At 38.7% G+C, this 17,417-nt stretch overlaps 1 protein-coding gene across 1 annotated transcript; it reads left to right on the top strand.

The window, feature by feature from the left end:
- Positions 1 to 2,107: 2,107 nt before the first annotated feature.
- Positions 2,108 to 8,177, top strand: SGMS2 (sphingomyelin synthase 2). The gene is made up of 5 exons (XM_026050897.1): positions 2,108 to 2,762; positions 3,663 to 3,780; positions 4,835 to 4,988; positions 5,987 to 6,153; positions 6,960 to 8,177. The coding sequence occupies exons 1-5, from the start codon at positions 2,308 to 2,310 to the stop codon at positions 7,161 to 7,163; spliced, it is 1,098 nt and encodes a 365-aa protein (XP_025906682.1). The 5' UTR covers positions 2,108 to 2,307; the 3' UTR covers positions 7,164 to 8,177.
- Positions 8,178 to 17,417: the final 9,240 nt, after the last annotated feature.

Here is a 17,417-nt window from a genome sequence, read left to right as displayed (position 1 = left end):
CAAAGGGTAAGGCCAGTGCAGACCCAGGTGTCAGTACATGACTCATTGCAGAAGACTCTRCAACTGTTAACTACAAAGGTCTGAAAGTCTTAACTTCAGCTCCATCTCCATGTGCCTGTGTGTAGGTGTGAAATTAAAGCACCTTTTTCCATCTCTGTTGTCTCTAGCATTGTGGTATGTGGGTACCCATACTAGGTCGAGGGAGCTGAAGAAAGTGTGTGCAAGGAGAAAGACTTGTGAGAGCTGCAACACTCTTCTGCTTCAAGTAGCTTTTATTTTGTAGCTACTCCAAAAGAATATTTGTGGTGGGAAGCACAACAGAAGTCCTTGCCCCGCTGCTGGGTGAAGTATCCCTTTCTCTTGGGAAGCAGGATTTCCAGCCTCGTAATGAGAGGGAAGAATATCGATTGGTTGTGATRTGTTTACGTGTGGGTTTTCTTGTTTTGTTTGATTTTGTTTCTTTCTGTTTTCATATACCTTATTGGTAGAGATTCAGAAAAAGCCTTCTGGTAAGTTCCAGAGATAAAGTGAGCAGTTAATTTGGGAGGTGCTTGAATATTTTAGGGCTACTTGTACGAACGCTAGTTGGCTTTCGCCCTTTCTGGCTGTTTCTCTTCCTGTAGTGGGAGCAGCAGCTAGAATGTCAGCCAGGTTTACATGCTGACCACATTAAATGCCTCTTCCTCCTCTTTYAGTTTGCTTAAAGATACTTTTTAAACAGGTTTAGGAGCTATGCACATAATGTGATTTATAGCGGTAACTCTTAGTATTTTGCACTTTGCTAGGGGCTTTCCTTTACTAATGTGCATAAGTAACATTGGGCTGGCTGCATAGGAGAGCGGCCGTGTACACTGTGGCCTTGGTGTTACAGGGAAATAGCCCTCGAGAGGGTGCAGCCCTGGGGTGCATCACCACGGGCCTTGGGTTCACAGCAGGGCTTCACCTGGGGACTTCAAATGCTTTTCAGACCGGTCTGTCTGTAGATGGCCTCGCTACAAGCAGCCCACCCGTGGTTACCGTGCGGTGGGTTTTAGTGGGCCGTGGCAGCAGCGGTCTGTGATGCAGCGCGGCTCTGGTGCTGTCACAATGGAAGGAGCTCCGCACCCGGCAGCCCCACGCACCGCTGCCGGCACCGGGAGCGCTGCGGGGTGACCGGGACCAGGACCGGGAGTGCTGCAGGGTGGTGGTGACCAGGACCGGGAGTGCTGCAGGGTGACCGGGACCAGGACCGGGAGTGCTGCAGGGTGATCGTGACAGGATTGGGAGCGCTGCAGGGTGACCAGGACTGGCACCGCTGCAGGGTGGCGGTGACCGGGACCGCTGCAGGGTGACTGGGATTGGGAGCGCTGCAGGGTGGTGGTGACTGGGATTAGGCGCGCTGCAGGGTGACCGGCACCGGGAGCGCTACAGGGTGGCGGTGACCGGCACCGGGAGCGCAGCAGGGTGACTGGGACCAGGAGTGCTGCAGGGTGGACACGTCCGGTGTCTGGCTGGTTGTACAGGCCTCACTTTGAGAGCCTAACTGAGCAGCTGAAACGCATATTGCAATTTTAGATCTAGGAAGCATTAGTAGAGCCAGTCACTGAGTGAATTTTCTAGATGGATGCATCTTTTATGCCTTAAAAACAAATCCTGTATAATCTTCTATAGCATCCCCTGTGCTAGCAGAAATGACAAATTTCAGTGGACAAACTGTTTAATATCTGCTGCAACCCCCTGGTTAAGAAGGTGAAACTTGTGAAGAATGCCTATAAGTGATAAAACTCAGGATTGTTGCAAATATGAACTAGGCTTAACTCCMACAACTGTGCTGTTATGCTCATGAAGGTCTATATAGCTTATCTTGTGGGTGGGAGAGGAACATACATTGATACTAGCCCCCAAACACCTCAAGCTTATCAAGAGAGATTGGATAGTAATTGCTTTGGAATTACTGCACAGTAACTACTTGTCTTTAGTGTCTTTTAATGTGCATGTAAGCAGAACTTGTTTAAACTTGTAACAAGCATTTTATAATTTAATTTGTTCACTGTACACTACCAGATGCATAAGACTTCAGCACTGTTTTCTTTCTTTTTCCTTTTTTTTTTTTTTTCAGATGATACAGCTCTAGAGAAAAGAAAGACTTTTCTCCGGGGCTTGCTTTACACTATCTGAATAGTGGAAGCACAATGAACACTACTTAAGGGTTTTACTAGAAATCAGAAGTTGCCTAGGAAGAAGTACGTTGGGCTTGAAGGAGTAGGAGCTCAAGGAGAGCCTGAGCACTGCTAACTGGTGAGCCTGGTGAGGACAGACAGCCTAGGGATGAATACCATCGAGACAGCCAAGCTCGAGGAGCACATGGAGGGCCAAAGCAATGACAYGTCTAACGGCTACGCGCGACCTACTCTCTCTGTTAGTGAGGAGAGCAAAAATGGCACCAGCAAACCAAAGGCTTTATCCAATGGCTTGCGGAAAAGCACCAAGAAGTATCCTGACTACATCCAGATTGCTATGCCTGCGGAAGCTCGGAACAAGTTTCCCCTGGAGTGGTGGAAGACAGGCATTGCCTTTGTCTACGCTCTCTTCAACTTGATTCTAACAACTGTCATGATCACTGTGGTCCACGAGAGAGTACCTCCAAAGGAGCTTAGCCCTCCCTTGCCTGACAAGTTCTTTGATTATATTGATCGTGTGAATTGGGCTTTTTCTGTATCAGAAATAAATGGGATGATACTAGTTGGATTATGGATATTCCAGTGGCTGTTTCTTAGATACAAGTAAGTAGCTTTATTTTTTTTTCTTCTGCTATGTGCTTTGAAAATGTTGGCTTATTTACTTCGGGAGGATTGAACTTTATTCTCAGCCAGTACTCAGCCATACAGTTTTCATTGTATGGCTTACAATGAAAAGAAGAAATTCCATAATGTTCAAAAGAAATCTTAAGGTAGAATCTGTAGCAATGTGATGCAGTAGAGCTGGCAGGAAAAAGGCAAAGGGATTAATTCATTTGAAAATGATGCACTGTTCATGCTGGAAGTGGAGACAAGGGTTTTTCCCTAATGATAGAATAGTATTTTTAATATGAATTTTTTGACCTTATGTGTGCTAGTYGTGTTCTGGGACTGGGCTTCCCAGAGTATGTTTATTGAAATGTGTATGTTTAAAAAGGATAGTAGTGTTTTTCTTAGAAAAATTCTCTTCCAAATCTAAAGAAGAAGCCACAGTTCACTAGCACTGAACCAGAAGCTCTCTTGTTTTCTCTATTTAAGCGATAGAGACTTTAGAATTGATTGCTTCTTTATAATATAGGATGGAAATATTAARATTGCCAGACCAAGTGAAACAGTGATTATGACAGCACACCTAAACTGTTTACCTAAGCTAGACCCAGGCCAAGCTACCGTGGTTAGATAGACATGGTTGAAACTCTGTAGTAGTGGCTGTCCTGTCCTTCTGGATCTGCCATCATCTAACAAGACARTAACCTGAAGACAATGTGCAAAGAGTGTCGTTATGTTTTTTGTATTTGACTTGGCCAAGTGTGGAGTGGGGGTCAGRGAACGGAACTCTAGAGATCCCCTGCTTAATTTTAGGGGTTTAGCCATTTAATAAAGCTGGAGGTCCCAAATTGTTATATGTGAATCCTTCATATGAATTTGTTCACTTTCTCTTTTCAGATCAATAGTGGGACGCAGATTCTTTTTTATAATAGGAACTTTGTACCTGTACCGCTGCATTACCATGTATGTTACCACCTTACCTGTGCCTGGGATGCATTTTCAGTGTGCACCAAAAGTAAGAGACTTTGCTTCATCATACTTAGTCTTCGAACCCTCATGTCCCTTTACAATACAGTTGATGCATTCCAGMTACATTGGTCATTTAATAACCAATGTAACTTTCAACTGGTATCTTTCAGAAAAGTAGATATGATTGCTAGCAATAAATCAAGTTGCATGAAATAATTGCAAGAGCTTGAAGCTCTTGCTAAGATGCTTCAAAATAGAGAACCTGTGAAATGCTCCTGCTGCTCAATGAGTGAACTGACTTGCTGTATTAGSCTTTAAAAAAAAAATACAAGGGCGGGGGTGGTGATGAGGTGAGCTTATGAACTTCATCCTGTTTCTCAGYGACTGCTCTGTTAAGAGCCCTCTGAAGACCTTAAGTTGACTGTGTATCCCTGCCAAAAACACAAAAAGTGTGTGTGTGTGAGACTAAACCAGGTTTAGTTCGTTTAACTAATCCATATAGATGCATACAATAATGCTTAAATCTGTCAGTGCAGTTAAGCAGTGATTTAAGGAATTGTTACTATCGGCTTACATTAGTAGAAAGTTGTAGGCCTGGGACCGCTCCAATAAATGTGGAGTAAATAGTGCATCATGGCAGCTGYGCTGACAAACAAAATGTGAGAACAGTGGTTCTGCACTGAAGATGGACATYTTGAAGCTTTTCTGTGCTGAAAATCACTTTTACTGCCATCAGAAGGAGATTAAGAACTCTGAAAACCTCTGTTAAAATGCATGCCTACAGCTAAGGAAACCATTTTTCTCATATATTCTTCTTGATTCTAGAATACAGTTATCCTTCTAACTATTTTTGTAAAGAGTTGATTTGAACAGAGAAGTGCAACTGGCTGATTGCCTAATGTGTAAAGAATTGAGCTGATTGTAATCCCTATTTAAAAAAAAAAAAAAATCTCCTGCATGCTACTAGTCTGAGAAGTATGTGGAAGAAACCAAGGAACACGCAGACAAGTGTTTCCTTTTTATCTCCAGCTCATGTATGTTTGGGCAAGAAGTTTAATCAAATCACTTAGCATATCTTTTTTTTCCTTCTTGTTTTGTAGTTGAATGGAGATTCTCAGGCAAAGGTGCAGAGGATCCTGCGACTGATTTCTGGTGGTGGCTTGTCCATAACTGGATCTCATATACTGTGTGGAGACTTCCTGTTCAGTGGTCACACTGTGATACTAACGCTCATCTACCTATTCATCAAAGAATGTAAGTTACRGTATTTAAATATATTTTTGTTCAGATCTGTACTGGCAAAGCACTTGATGGACGTGCATTATAAAAGTGTTAYCTTCCAAAGGTTACTGTTTAGCTATTACAGAAACTCTGTGTTTGTCTTTAAAATGCATTTGCAGTGTGGAAATAAGGGTTGTGGGTGGTATGAGCTTTAAGGGCCTAAYGTGCCTAGACACATTGCTTCTATTTTTATAAATATTGTGATTACTGATTGAAGCAGCCAGGTTTTCATTATTCACTGACAGATTATTCAAAATGAGTAAAACATGCTCTATTTAGATATGCAGACTAGCTTTTTAAAGTGCCTCATAGACCTTAGGTTTTAGGCATTTTCTGTGGCTTGAGCATTCCCAAATCTGATAGAGGGTAAGTAGCCCTTTACCTTGAGGCTTGACTGCTTGTGACTGCAGGAGTTGGGTGCTTCTTTCCCAGTTCATATATTTGGAGTTAGAATCTACTCCTACTGGCATCCCAGACAACGCAATTGCTAGTTTGGCTTATTGGCATGTGCAAATTTCCCTGAAGCAGAACTAAGAGTGGCCAGTATTAGCCACATGCTTTCCTTTGCTAAAATGTTCAGAGAATTGTTACAGTGTTACATTCTGCCTAAAATGCTGTATAAAAAAAACACTGAAACCAGAAAGAATAGAGTATCAAAGCATTCAAAACAACCAAAGGGTTTGTCTTACCTCTATCCTGTCCCTTTTTCACGTGCTGTGACTTAACTGGAAAATTTAATTTGACTAGAAAGTGGGTCATAGTGCTACCTGCGTAACTGCAAGCTCATCTGGGGTTTCTTTTGCAGAATAAGAGAACTACAGTAAGTTAGCTCAGTTCTTTGTCCAATTTTGACAAAGCTGGAGCTTTTCATTGTGTATTTAAATTAGTTGTGTGTTTAAAATTTAGCAGCCTTTGTTTTTTGTTGTTGTTTTTCCCCACTGTGAACTCTCTGCCTCCTTCCCATTTGACAGATTCACCACGTCATTTCTGGTGGTATCACTTGATCTGCTGGCTGATGAGTGCTGCTGGCATAATTTGCATCCTCGTTGCTCATGAACACTACACTGTAGATGTCATCATTGCCTACTACATTACCACACGTCTCTTCTGGTGGTACCACTCAATGGCTAATGAAAAGGTGAGTACTAAGTATGTTTATAATCAACACATGAACTGCATTTGTTCTGCAAAAACACCAAAAATAGTTATTCAAATTGGTATTAAAACACAAGTTCATAGCAATATAGTTTGACATATTTGAGATATAGCTTGGCAAATAGCTTGACTTTACTATGATTAAGATTTTTTTTTCTTGATTGGATCTGAAGTGAGTGACAAAACTGCATTTTGGCACTTCAATGTTTTGTTGCTGTGGTACAGAGTAGACCTTAATTGTTTTAGATGGAATAAATAGTAGCAACACTACTGAAATTTCTTTCCAACTTAAACTACCAAGAACTCCAATGGCAGCTCTTCCATAAATGTCAGTAACATTGCCTGTTCAAAAGACATTTGCCTTCACTGGTTCAAGTGCCCTTTTGAGTAGGAGCACAGAATATCAGCTTTCAAGCYGTTTTAACATAGTCTGCAGCTATTGGCCCCATCATGGGGGAAACATGGCAGAAACAGGCCTTCAAGGACTGCATTCACAAATACATGGTGTTTTGTGCCTCTGAATAATATAGTTCCAAAATATTCCTCTGTAAACAAGATGTTCAGTTATCAACRATTTTGGCATATGATATTATAATTATTATATAAGATTATATATTATTGTTCATTATTATCAGGTTTTTCCAGGCTAAATACACCTATTCTCCACATAGGCATGTTGAGATATATTGGAACTTTTAATTATCCTTATGTCTCRATTGATTATAATGCTTGGAACTGATTATCTTGTCTCTGTTTCCTTTTCTTCCTTGCCTGTTTGTGCCAAAACAGACTTTAAAGGTCTCTTCGCAGACAAATTTTCTATCTCGAGCATGGTGGTATCCAATATTTTATTTCTTTGAGAAGAACGTGCAAGGCTCAGTTCCTTGCAGCTTCTCCTGGCCGATATCCTGGCCTCCCAGCTGCTTCAAATCTTCATGCAAAAAGTATTCACGGGTTCAGAAGACAGGAGAGGACAACGAGAAATCTACCTGAAGAAATGGAAGAAAGCGTCTGCTCTGTTTTTTACCAAAACACTAATGCTGTAACCAAAGTTCTCAAGAGGACTACACTGTAACTGAAGAAGTGGACCAAACTTCTGTGCAATTGGTTGGAAAGACAATTGTAGACAAATATATTGCCATTTCATATGTTTTCCTATCCATCMCACTGTACAGGCCTATTCTACTCTTCAGTGCTAATAGATTGCGCCGCTTGATGGGATTCTTTTCTTAATGAAAATGGAGCAGGACTTGGCTTTACAAGTGAGATAGAGGTGCCAAAGAACACACCCCTTTCATTGCTAACTGTCACTCATTCACAAAAGCACCCCAAAATCTTATCTTCAGGGTTTCTGGAGTGTAAGGGCAAAAATGTGTTAAAACTTAGGCACAATGTCTGTGTGTTGAGATGAACAGAAAATAACACAATGGTGGGAAATGTTTTGTTGCATTATTCTTGCTAATGAAGGTAAGACCTTGCATCACTGGTACAGCTGGAAGCGAGTCTTGAATTTTTTACACTCTATGGGAATGAATATCCTATGACCCTAAAATACTACCACTACCACCATCTCCCATGTATTCTACTATATACCAATTTTTACATTTTTATTTTATATTTAAACTGTTGTGCTACCTGGTGACTTTGAAAATTAGGAAAAGCTGCTAATAATGAGAGCTCAAGGGGCCTACAATTTTATTTTTAAAAAGATACTATTTCAAAGTCTCAATCTTTAACTGCAGTTTGGGCTTGTGTATAGCTATACAGTGCCTATCGGTGTGTATACATGTAAGCACACACATATATTGCTGTGTAGTTAAACACATTAAAACTACTTAACTGAAAGGAGTGTTTAGACTGTTCTTAATTCAGGCAAGAGTCCTATAGATTTCACCTCCTTAAGGAATGCAAGGCCCAGTCCTACATGGGGCTATATTTTTTCTTTTAACTTTCATAACTATCTCTTGCTGAAACTGTTTAAAGTGTGCTTGGGGTCCATGTTTCTGTGTTTTTAATCTCTTGGCACATTTCTGATTTATTAAAAACAAAGTGACAAGTAAATACATACAACAGAAGCATTTCTTTAATTATTACCTGAAACCATTTCATATTAAGTGACACTAGTTTAATTCACATGCAAATTACCTCTTTCCCAGGGATTTAGTCCAGCTAGAATGGCTATATAAGCATATTGGTTGAGATTGCAGGAAGTTACTGTGGTGTAAATGTGTAGCAAAAAAATACAGATCAACAGCTACCTAGTTCTTGTTTGTTTTTTTTTATTGTGTTGTATTGTTTAGAAGTGAAATAGAAWATTAGCATTCCATGTTTAAGTGTTTGTTCTGTATTCATTTCTGCAGTTAGTCTGTTTTATTTCCAAATCTTCAGTAAAAGCCAAATCAGTAAAGCCTAATAGCAGAAGAAAAAGACGTGAAGTGGTATTAAAGGAAATGCTGCTTATTTTTAAAATGTCCTGAGTGGCGAGTGTGAACATAGTTTAAATAATGACAGCTTGTTTTTAAAAAGGATCCAGTTAAATTAATAAAATGGGATATAGTATTCAAATATGACTTTTTCAGTTAAGGGGATCAATTACTATAAGTTGTACATGAGAATAATCTGTGCATTTCAAACTTTTGTGCATTATCAAGTATAATACAATAAAAAATGTTCCTTATAAAACATTCTTGGTTAAACTTAGAAATCAAAATAGTTCTGCTGCTGTTTGGTTTTGTTATTTATAGTGAGCTGCTTTTGTGCTTTTTGTTATTTTGGTTTTGTCTTTTAACATGCCCCTGGAGGTTGTGGGTGTGCAGACCTACTTGTGGGCTCATTTGATTGTTGCTAGCAGAACATGAGCAGCTCGAGAAAATCCAGTCTCAAACATTTATATGAAAGTAGTTTTTCTGTATTTTTGAATTGGTACAAAGTTAGTCTATAGATCTCCCAAAAAACTTGCTGTATCCATCCAACTTTGTACAGCATAATATTTTAAAATATGAAGTTGAGCCATATATAAGAATTGTGAATGAGTTTCATCAATTCATGCCTTGAATTCATGTGATGAAAAGCATTCCAGTAAGGATCTGAAACAGCTGGTATCATCTGGTGGGTAAATAACAAATACTTTAATAGCCTAGATATTTAGTGAGCTAAATAACCATTACTAACCTAGATATTTAGTTAGCTAAATAACCATTGCTAACCTAGATATTTAGTTAGCTAAATAACCACTACTGTATTGGTGAAGTTTTTTAATCTATCAGCAAATTATAGTTTCCTCATTCAAGAATTCTTTTTTAATACTTATGAAGTTCCTACTTAAGGGGGAAAAAAAAAAAAAAGAAAGAAAATGAAGTAGAATCAATTAAACATTTTGTTTCTATTGAATGATTTGAACTTTCACTTTACTGCTGGACTTCTATTGTGGTAGTTTAAACATCAGCCMTGGCTCACACTACTTAATTCTTGTTCTGGCTCAGCCCTGCTTTAAGTGCTTAAACTTTCTCCATTGTTTCAAAGCCCTTAASGGGTGTGGATATATTGTTGATATGTGACAAAGAATCATACTTTTCTGCTACCTCAACAGCTTCAGTTTGCTTTTATTGCCTTAAATAGTTTAAATTGGAAGACTTGAGCCTATCTGTAAAGTGATTAAAATGGGGTAAGTAATGCCACTTTCTAGTGCTTGCTTCTATACTATATGCAATATAAACCACAGCTGTCATGTGAAAAAATTATTTTTAAAAGCCTACTGGTTGCTGTATTTAAATACTATGAAGTTGACAATATGGTTTCATTGTAAGAGGGAAAAGGAATGCAATTGATAAAAAATGAGGAAGAGGAGAAAATAATCACTTAATATACTGGTCAGGTTTGACTGTAGGCTCTTACCTGGGCTGTATACACCCTTTGTATTATAGTGTTACTGTAATTGTTTTCCCTTGAGTTCCAATAACGATCCATATTTGTTTCAAACTGCACCTGTGCTGTGATTGGAACTAAAATGCTCCCTCTTCCTACTGAGGAGCTTTTATGTTGAACTCTTGAGCTTGCCCTTCCTCCAGCACTCACTTCAATGCTTCACTTGCATCCGAGGTTTCCTGAATTCCAAAAAGAAAATGAATTTAAAAGACTAACTTGCACATTTAAAGAAACGTGCTGCTACATGATTATAATAGATACTTAACCAATGCCAGCAATAACAGTGGTTTCAAGTGCATACTGATGTAAATTTTTATTGTATGTGCTTAGCACTCCCATGTGGATGCAAATGGTATTAAATGTTAATTGTTCTGCATTTGTGTGTTCTTGGAAAGACAGCTGTGGTTACAGTAGCAAGAAAAAGGCAACGCTATAGAAGCCTTACTGGACATGTTTACCTCATAAAAGCAGAGAGGAGAAGGAAAAAGCAATATTTAGTAATCTTTGTGTAGATGATGCTACTTTCATATAAATGAAAGCTCACTAAAAGGCATAGCTGGGATGCATGTTAAGAGATGAGAGAATATTTCTGATTAGATTCTCCTAGTGTATCTGAAATCTGAGTGTGCTCAAAGCCTGAATTTCTCCCTTGTCCTGTCATTAGTATGCAGCTGAACAGTTTGCTCTTCCTGTATAAATTATTTCGTGCCTGTGCAAATCCCTTTSCTTGTTTCAGAAGATATGTATGACTTGCAGCTCTAGAGATCAGGTCCATTAACCGTGGTGCAAGGTAGAGCCTTTTCGTTTCTTTTAAAAAGGATTTTCATAGGGCTTTAACTTAAATGACCTTGACTCTAGTTCATCTTTAATTGTCCTTTAAGTTTCTCTATGAAACTAATGTACTGAGCAAATACTTAGAATTTGTTTGCTTTACTGGCTGGTTTCACAGCGCTCTTTTCTTGATATTTTCAATATATAAAATATTTTGGATTTACCTAGAAGTCTTCTCTCAACATACAATCAGAATGACACTCTAAGATAGGATTCTTCTGCATTGAAGTATTGTACATCAGGCACTAAATTGGCAAATGAAAAAAGTCTTAAAACAATACTTCTGTTGGACACTGTTCAGCTCAGTGTTCCTGCTTAAGTGCACATAATCTCCCTATATGTTAAAATCATTTTGTAAGTTATCATTTATATGCTACTGTTATGATGCTTCCTGTCATCCAAAAAATCTGGTAAGGCAGTGAAAATGAAGGCCAGAGGCTTCTGTTTTAGATATTAAAAGGTAAAGGAAAGGAAAACTRAAGGATGAGATGGTGCCTATGTGCATTCTCTTTTTTTAAACAAGAAACTAAGCTATAAATGTGCTAACTTCTAGGTACTATAGAGCTAACCTATATCTGTACTAGCTAGCGCTGCAAAAAAAMCAAAACTGGAAGGTATTGGCCTGTATTACATCTTTTATTCCACAGTACAGCTGTGTATCAGTACTATGTGATATATTGCTTTTCAAGAATAGCCTCCAGATTGGGGTCTCTTCAGACCAAGATGCTTGCAGACTTTTAATTATTTAACTGTGATTATCAAACTTTCATATGCCTTTCCTCCTAGCTGCACTAACAGCTTCTTATGCAAGAGTAAACTGCTGCGGTGCTCTAAATGTGATTTAAAAACTTGCTCCAGCTGGCTGAGGCTTCTACAGATTTTACAGCTTGTTTAAATATTACTAACCTGGAACACAATGCATAGGAATTTCAGGCTAGGTATAGGTATATTCTTTCTGGTGAAGATAGCTTGTGAAAATTATTGAAAAAATGTTCATATTTGAGTAGATAATCTTTCCTAACAAATTCCTTTAAGTGCCTGAATGATATTTTAAGATGAAATAACTATATTGATCAGTTGCTAATGTGGATCTCAAATCTTCTCTGTTGTTGAAGGTTCTTTATTTTTCATGTGTTATGTGTTGGTGGCGGTATGTGTTTTGTCAGTTGTTTTTATTTGTCACAGGAAAGACTTGATTTGCTTTCCAATGAAAACTTAGTTTCCTGAGCACTTGGAATTTAACAGCATGAGAAGCTTGTTTTTTGTGGTTGTGTGCTATGGGCTCATGTTCACCCCAAAGCTCCAACCCACATAGGAGGGAAGGTGGCTGTTTCTGGCAGAACTGATTGTGATTGCAGCCAAATGATGGAGCCGCGTGCTACTGCCGGGCTTATCTGCACCGTGGTGAACAAAGATGCTCTAACACCACGTTTTGTTTGGTGGTCGCTTTCCCAGGTGATGCCGTGTTGACACTATATTGGTTGGCCTTGCCCTCTCGTTGGATATGGAGTGAATGTTTTTGTCCTKTACTTGCAATGTGGTTGGTCACAGCTGCTTATACTCTCGGTAAATGTCAATGGGAAAATGTAGATATATTTTTAAGTCCACGTGTGTGTGTTCCTTCTGGGAGAAATACATATTTCAAGCCATGCATATGTGCTGTTAATTCTAGATTTTGCTGTTGTATTCTGCCTAGTACCTTGAGGCAGCTAGCATTTGTGCAACTTAAAAGTCTTATTATAGGAGAAACTGGTGTGCCAATTGATATCTTCACAAAATACTGTTTTGAAACATGTTTGAAGGATTTTGTTTGGTTTTGTCTTTAAACAAATGATTAAAAATGAGTTGTCCAACTCTCTGAAATGGAGGCATCTTGAGTAGCTGTGGACCCAGCTGCAATGAGTGTGTAGGGATGTCCAGAACAGACACAACATTGCATGCAGGGCATGGTCTCCTTCCACGTATGGGCGGATTGTGTTGCATCTGCGTCCCAGGTTGTGCCATCTTCCATATCCTGCTGGGAGCCGTTTGGGGCTCAGAGATGGCAATAGCTGCAAGGTCAGTTCTTCTAATTGCTTTCTGTTTGTAAAAGAGAGACAATAGTAAAGCTAATCACCTTAGGGCCATGTCCTAATTCAGCAGAGGATAATAAATTGGTACTATGCTCAAAGCATGAAATTAAGACTTGAAATGTGTAGGCTGGTTTGAGCTCCTCCTTTATTTTCTATTTTTAATTAGAGGTGGCAGGAGAAGAAGCAGGAACATGATTTTACCATTGTGTGTGTTGTCACTCTGCCAGATGAAATATGTGTGTAGACATTCAAGGTTACTGCTAAGCTTGCTTCAACTCTTCTTTCATTTTGGGTGATTTGTTGCTTTTGTAAATGCTAGTTTTGCAATCCATCTTTCACAGTTACAGCCACATGAAATGCAGCGTGTGTGTTTTAATATGGGCGGAATTGTGTTCGTTTCATCTGCTTCCACTAACTGCATCCTAAATAGCTCAAAGCTGGCAGGGATCTGACCTAGTGTTGATTTTGGTGTGTCTTCCAGTCTCAAGGGAAAAGGTGTTCTTACTCGGAGACACTTTTACACAGCTTGAAGCCTGAAACTGTTTTCAGCTACAAAATCTCTAGCATCGGGGATGCACTTTGTATATCAGGAAGCAGTTGCTTGGAGGAATTCTTGATGTGCAGCTGTTAGTGAATTGCTAGTAGTTATTTTCCTAGTTCAGGAGAGTGTAAGAGAGATGACTGTCTGGCTGTCTTGCAAGGCTGGTGTTGGACCAAAACCTGAAAGCAAAACAGGAYGTCATGATTTGTTGGCTGCAGCTCTCACTGCCTTCACGTGACTTGGMGCAGAAATCTAAAGACTTCCGTTAACAACAATGTCACTTCTAAATGCAGTGCTGTTTCTGTGGGATGACTGGAGATAGGGCTCCAACCAAGGAGAAGTTATTCAAGAAAAGCTAATGTTATTCCTTAAGTGAGACCTGTGCTGAACCTTCCACTAGTGCTCTCAAACTGGGCTTCCTTTTTGCCTACAGCATTCTCAGTTGATAAAAGTTGGCTCTTTAGCTGTAAAACTTCCAGGATATTAATAATGCTTGCGGTGTGTGTCAGATCTTGAAGTGAGTGACAGCCGAGTCTTRTGACTTTCTGTATGGCATGAGATGCTAGACTACCAAGGTGAAAGCTGTTGCGATCTATGGTCAGCTGTTTAAAGAGCAAAATACTTGCACTAGTATTTTGCAATAACATGAGCATCTTTATAACCTTTTTATCTCAAAAGGTGCTATCTCGATTACTTGCACTGTTGACGGTGAGTTTGGCAAAAGCCCATTGAAGAAACTTGTCCTTTGTAGTTTAATCAGTTGGCACATCCGAGTTGTAACTTCTTTATTGACAGTCTACCTACTAAACAAATGCAATACTTTGGACAACTTATGTAACCGCACATGTCTTTAAAAAGCAAACCTATGTCCGTATATGGTGCTAATAACCTCTTGAAGTTATCCAGAGCTGGTATTCTTTTCCCACCCCTTAACACTGAGCAGAGTTTTGTGATGGACCTTTTCAATAAAGCACAATTTTTCACTTTAGCCTGTTTCAAGTGCTTTTTATTTAAATATATTCCTTTTACTTTTCTGCTCTATATAAAAACTGAAAAATATTTTAAGAGAAAAAAAATAGGAGTGTATGTGAGTTTTAACTTGAACTAGACCTCCAAGATCTATTTTTTATGTGCTTAGAAAGCACAGCTAATGTTTAAAAATTTCGTCTGAAATGTAAGAATGATATTGAGTAAGATTAAGGCGTAAGAAATTAGTCCTGAGAGGTGGTAGTGGCTGTGGAGGGAGGGAAGGGTGCACAGATATTTTGCTGGCTTCATCATTGAAGTCAGAGAGAGGATGTGAAGTGGACAAAATCATAATAGAGAATGCTATTATCCAATAGTTCCTTTTTTTCTGGTTTGCTTATGGACTTATGAAGGAAGCTGAATAGCCTTGTCTCTCAAGAGCAGAAGTGAAACTTTGCTTAAACAGCAAAGCAAGCTGTAGTGGGACAATGACTCAGTACTTTTTAAAAGTGTTGGTAGTATGATTATTTGTTTTTCTCTAAGTTATGCCTTAATTTTTAGCTAAKCCGAACAGAAACTTTGAGATATAATTGTGAATATTCTTTCCAGAACTGATCTTCTAGATCAGGAMCTTGTGAAAGTGCCTTAAGCTAAGGTTATTTGGATTATAGAAGTCGCTAAACTTCTGTTTTAAAGCACCCTACAGAGGAAAAACTGTTTTGTGTGTTCTGATGTAGAAAACTTCCCAGTCATTGTTTGTTTTGCTGCATGCAATGAAGGGCACTGCATATGCTGGACTATTTTTAAAGAGGCATCTTCTCAATCATGTTAAAACAGGGACATTCTCATAGTACTAGCAGTAGTAAGAACATCTTCTCTTCAGGAAGATGTGAAACCTTTAYGTTTTATTAAATGTCCCTGAGCTTTCAGCTCAGCAATTGTAAAAATGCCTTTGGAAGAGGCAAAGGCAAAATAATCTGTAATGCAGTCAAGTCACAGCAAAAYGGAACTTCTGTGCAATATAATGCATCTTTCAGGGAAAACTGGTTATCTTTCATTTACCAWACAGTGCAATATTTACGTAAATGGCTGCATGTATAAATGCCCTGCAAAAAGTATTTGTGAGCATGCAATGTGGCCTTTGAGTAATGAACCACTGAGTGCAAATTTTCCTTGCATCTATTTTGAGTTAGATGCATGCTTTTAAGTATATTAGTCTTATGTGGAGAAGATTCAAGTGTTTAGAATGAATTTGTGACAGTATTTTTTATGAATAAAGTGCCTATGGAAATACACATCCAAAAGTTGCCTATAAACTGAACTAAGCATATAGAAAGAGCCCACACCTGCGGAACGACAGGAAGCTCAAATTGTGTGCAACTCATCAACAGAGTAAGCACTGATAAGATTCAAAGGTGCAAATAAAGTTTGAGTACAAAATATTACTTTTAAGTTCATTTAGTTAATTTAGAAAGTTATCTTCAAAGAAAGAGTTAATTTGACTTTTTCCTTTCCCTTTAATGATAAACTTTGTTCTGGTGGAGGATTTTTTGTTTGCTTGTTTCATGGATTTTTTTGTGTGCGTGTTCAGAATAGAATTGGTAAATTCTTGCCCAAAATGTAGGGCAAAACAGTTTGAGGGATAGACTTAAATTATTAAGTAAATAGAAAGTCACTTTTGTTACCAATATTGGGAATTAGTGAGGAAACATTTGAGGAAAGCATTATTGTGTTGAAGCTTGTATATATAGTTATTAGGGACATAGAGAATATCACGTTTTTCAAGTTGTATTTTACTATATTATGCTTTAAAAGGAAGCTTTGGGGTCTTAAGTGGGAAAAAATATTGTCACAACAATTTCTATTAAGTAGAATCATCTATTTAATCACATTTCATATGAAAAAGTCATTTTAATTAAAAATAATGAATTTATCTTGCACAACCTAGAATTAGTCATATGCCACTGAAATTGATCTTTCAGCTGCATATGGAGGGAAGGAGAGCGCTCTTGTTACTTCTCAAATATACTGTAAGGTGAGACAAAATTACTCTTATGTAAAGAAAACAGGTAAGAATTGTATTTTTTAAGTTGGAAAAAAAATAACTTATTTTCAGATCTCAGAACTCAAGCCTCAGATTTAAAATGTCTTTAACTAAACTTTCCCATTTTGTCTTGCTGTTATTGTCTACTAGTTGTTCCAAGTTGTGTATTTTTTTTTTTTTTTGTGTTCACTATGGTTAAGCCACAGCATTTCAGCCAGAAGCTGCATTCTGCTCTTCAAGGTCACTTGCATTTATGAAACCTTTTTTTTCTGCTTAATCTGAGGGGGAAAAAAAATGTTTGCCATTTGAAGTTGTATCTATGTCTAAAATCCATGTAACTTGTCTATAACTGCAATAAAACCTTTTTATATAGTTCAGCCACTCTTTTAGAGACACTTGTCATTATATACTTACTGTTAAACTATTAAATTTTTCTAAGTGGGTAAGTACCCTTTGGTGTCTCCGCTCTTTCTTGGGATCCTGGTTTTGGCTAACCTACTGGCCAAGGTTGTCTGTGGTGCCTTTTTTTTTTTTTTCCTTTGGAAGTATTGGGGTCACTTGAAATAACAGAGGCAATTTTTAAAACATCTAAGTACTTGTTTGGAGAACAAACTGTAACAGCGGAGCCTTTGCTTGTGGAATGCTTGTAGGTTTAGCCCTGGAGCTGCCCTGGGTTGGACAGAGCGGTGGGTGAGCCTAGACCTGGCTCAGCCCTTGGGGGGGCCCTGGTGAGGCCGGGGTTTGGTGCGGGGTTAGTGGGGGGGTGTTTTTATGATCGGATTTTTTCCTGCTTGGTAGCGGGAAAAGGCTGATCGATCCTCACTCAGTATTTAATTTCTGGAAACAAGGGTTTGCAGGGCTGGTGCGAG

This window comes from Nothoprocta perdicaria, unplaced genomic scaffold, assembly GCF_003342845.1.
Source record: "Nothoprocta perdicaria isolate Ctin4 unplaced genomic scaffold, notPer1 scaffold_71, whole genome shotgun sequence".
NCBI classification, from domain to species: domain Eukaryota; kingdom Metazoa; phylum Chordata; class Aves; order Tinamiformes; family Tinamidae; genus Nothoprocta; species Nothoprocta perdicaria.
This window is presented reverse-complemented; position numbering and strand designations above follow the sequence as displayed.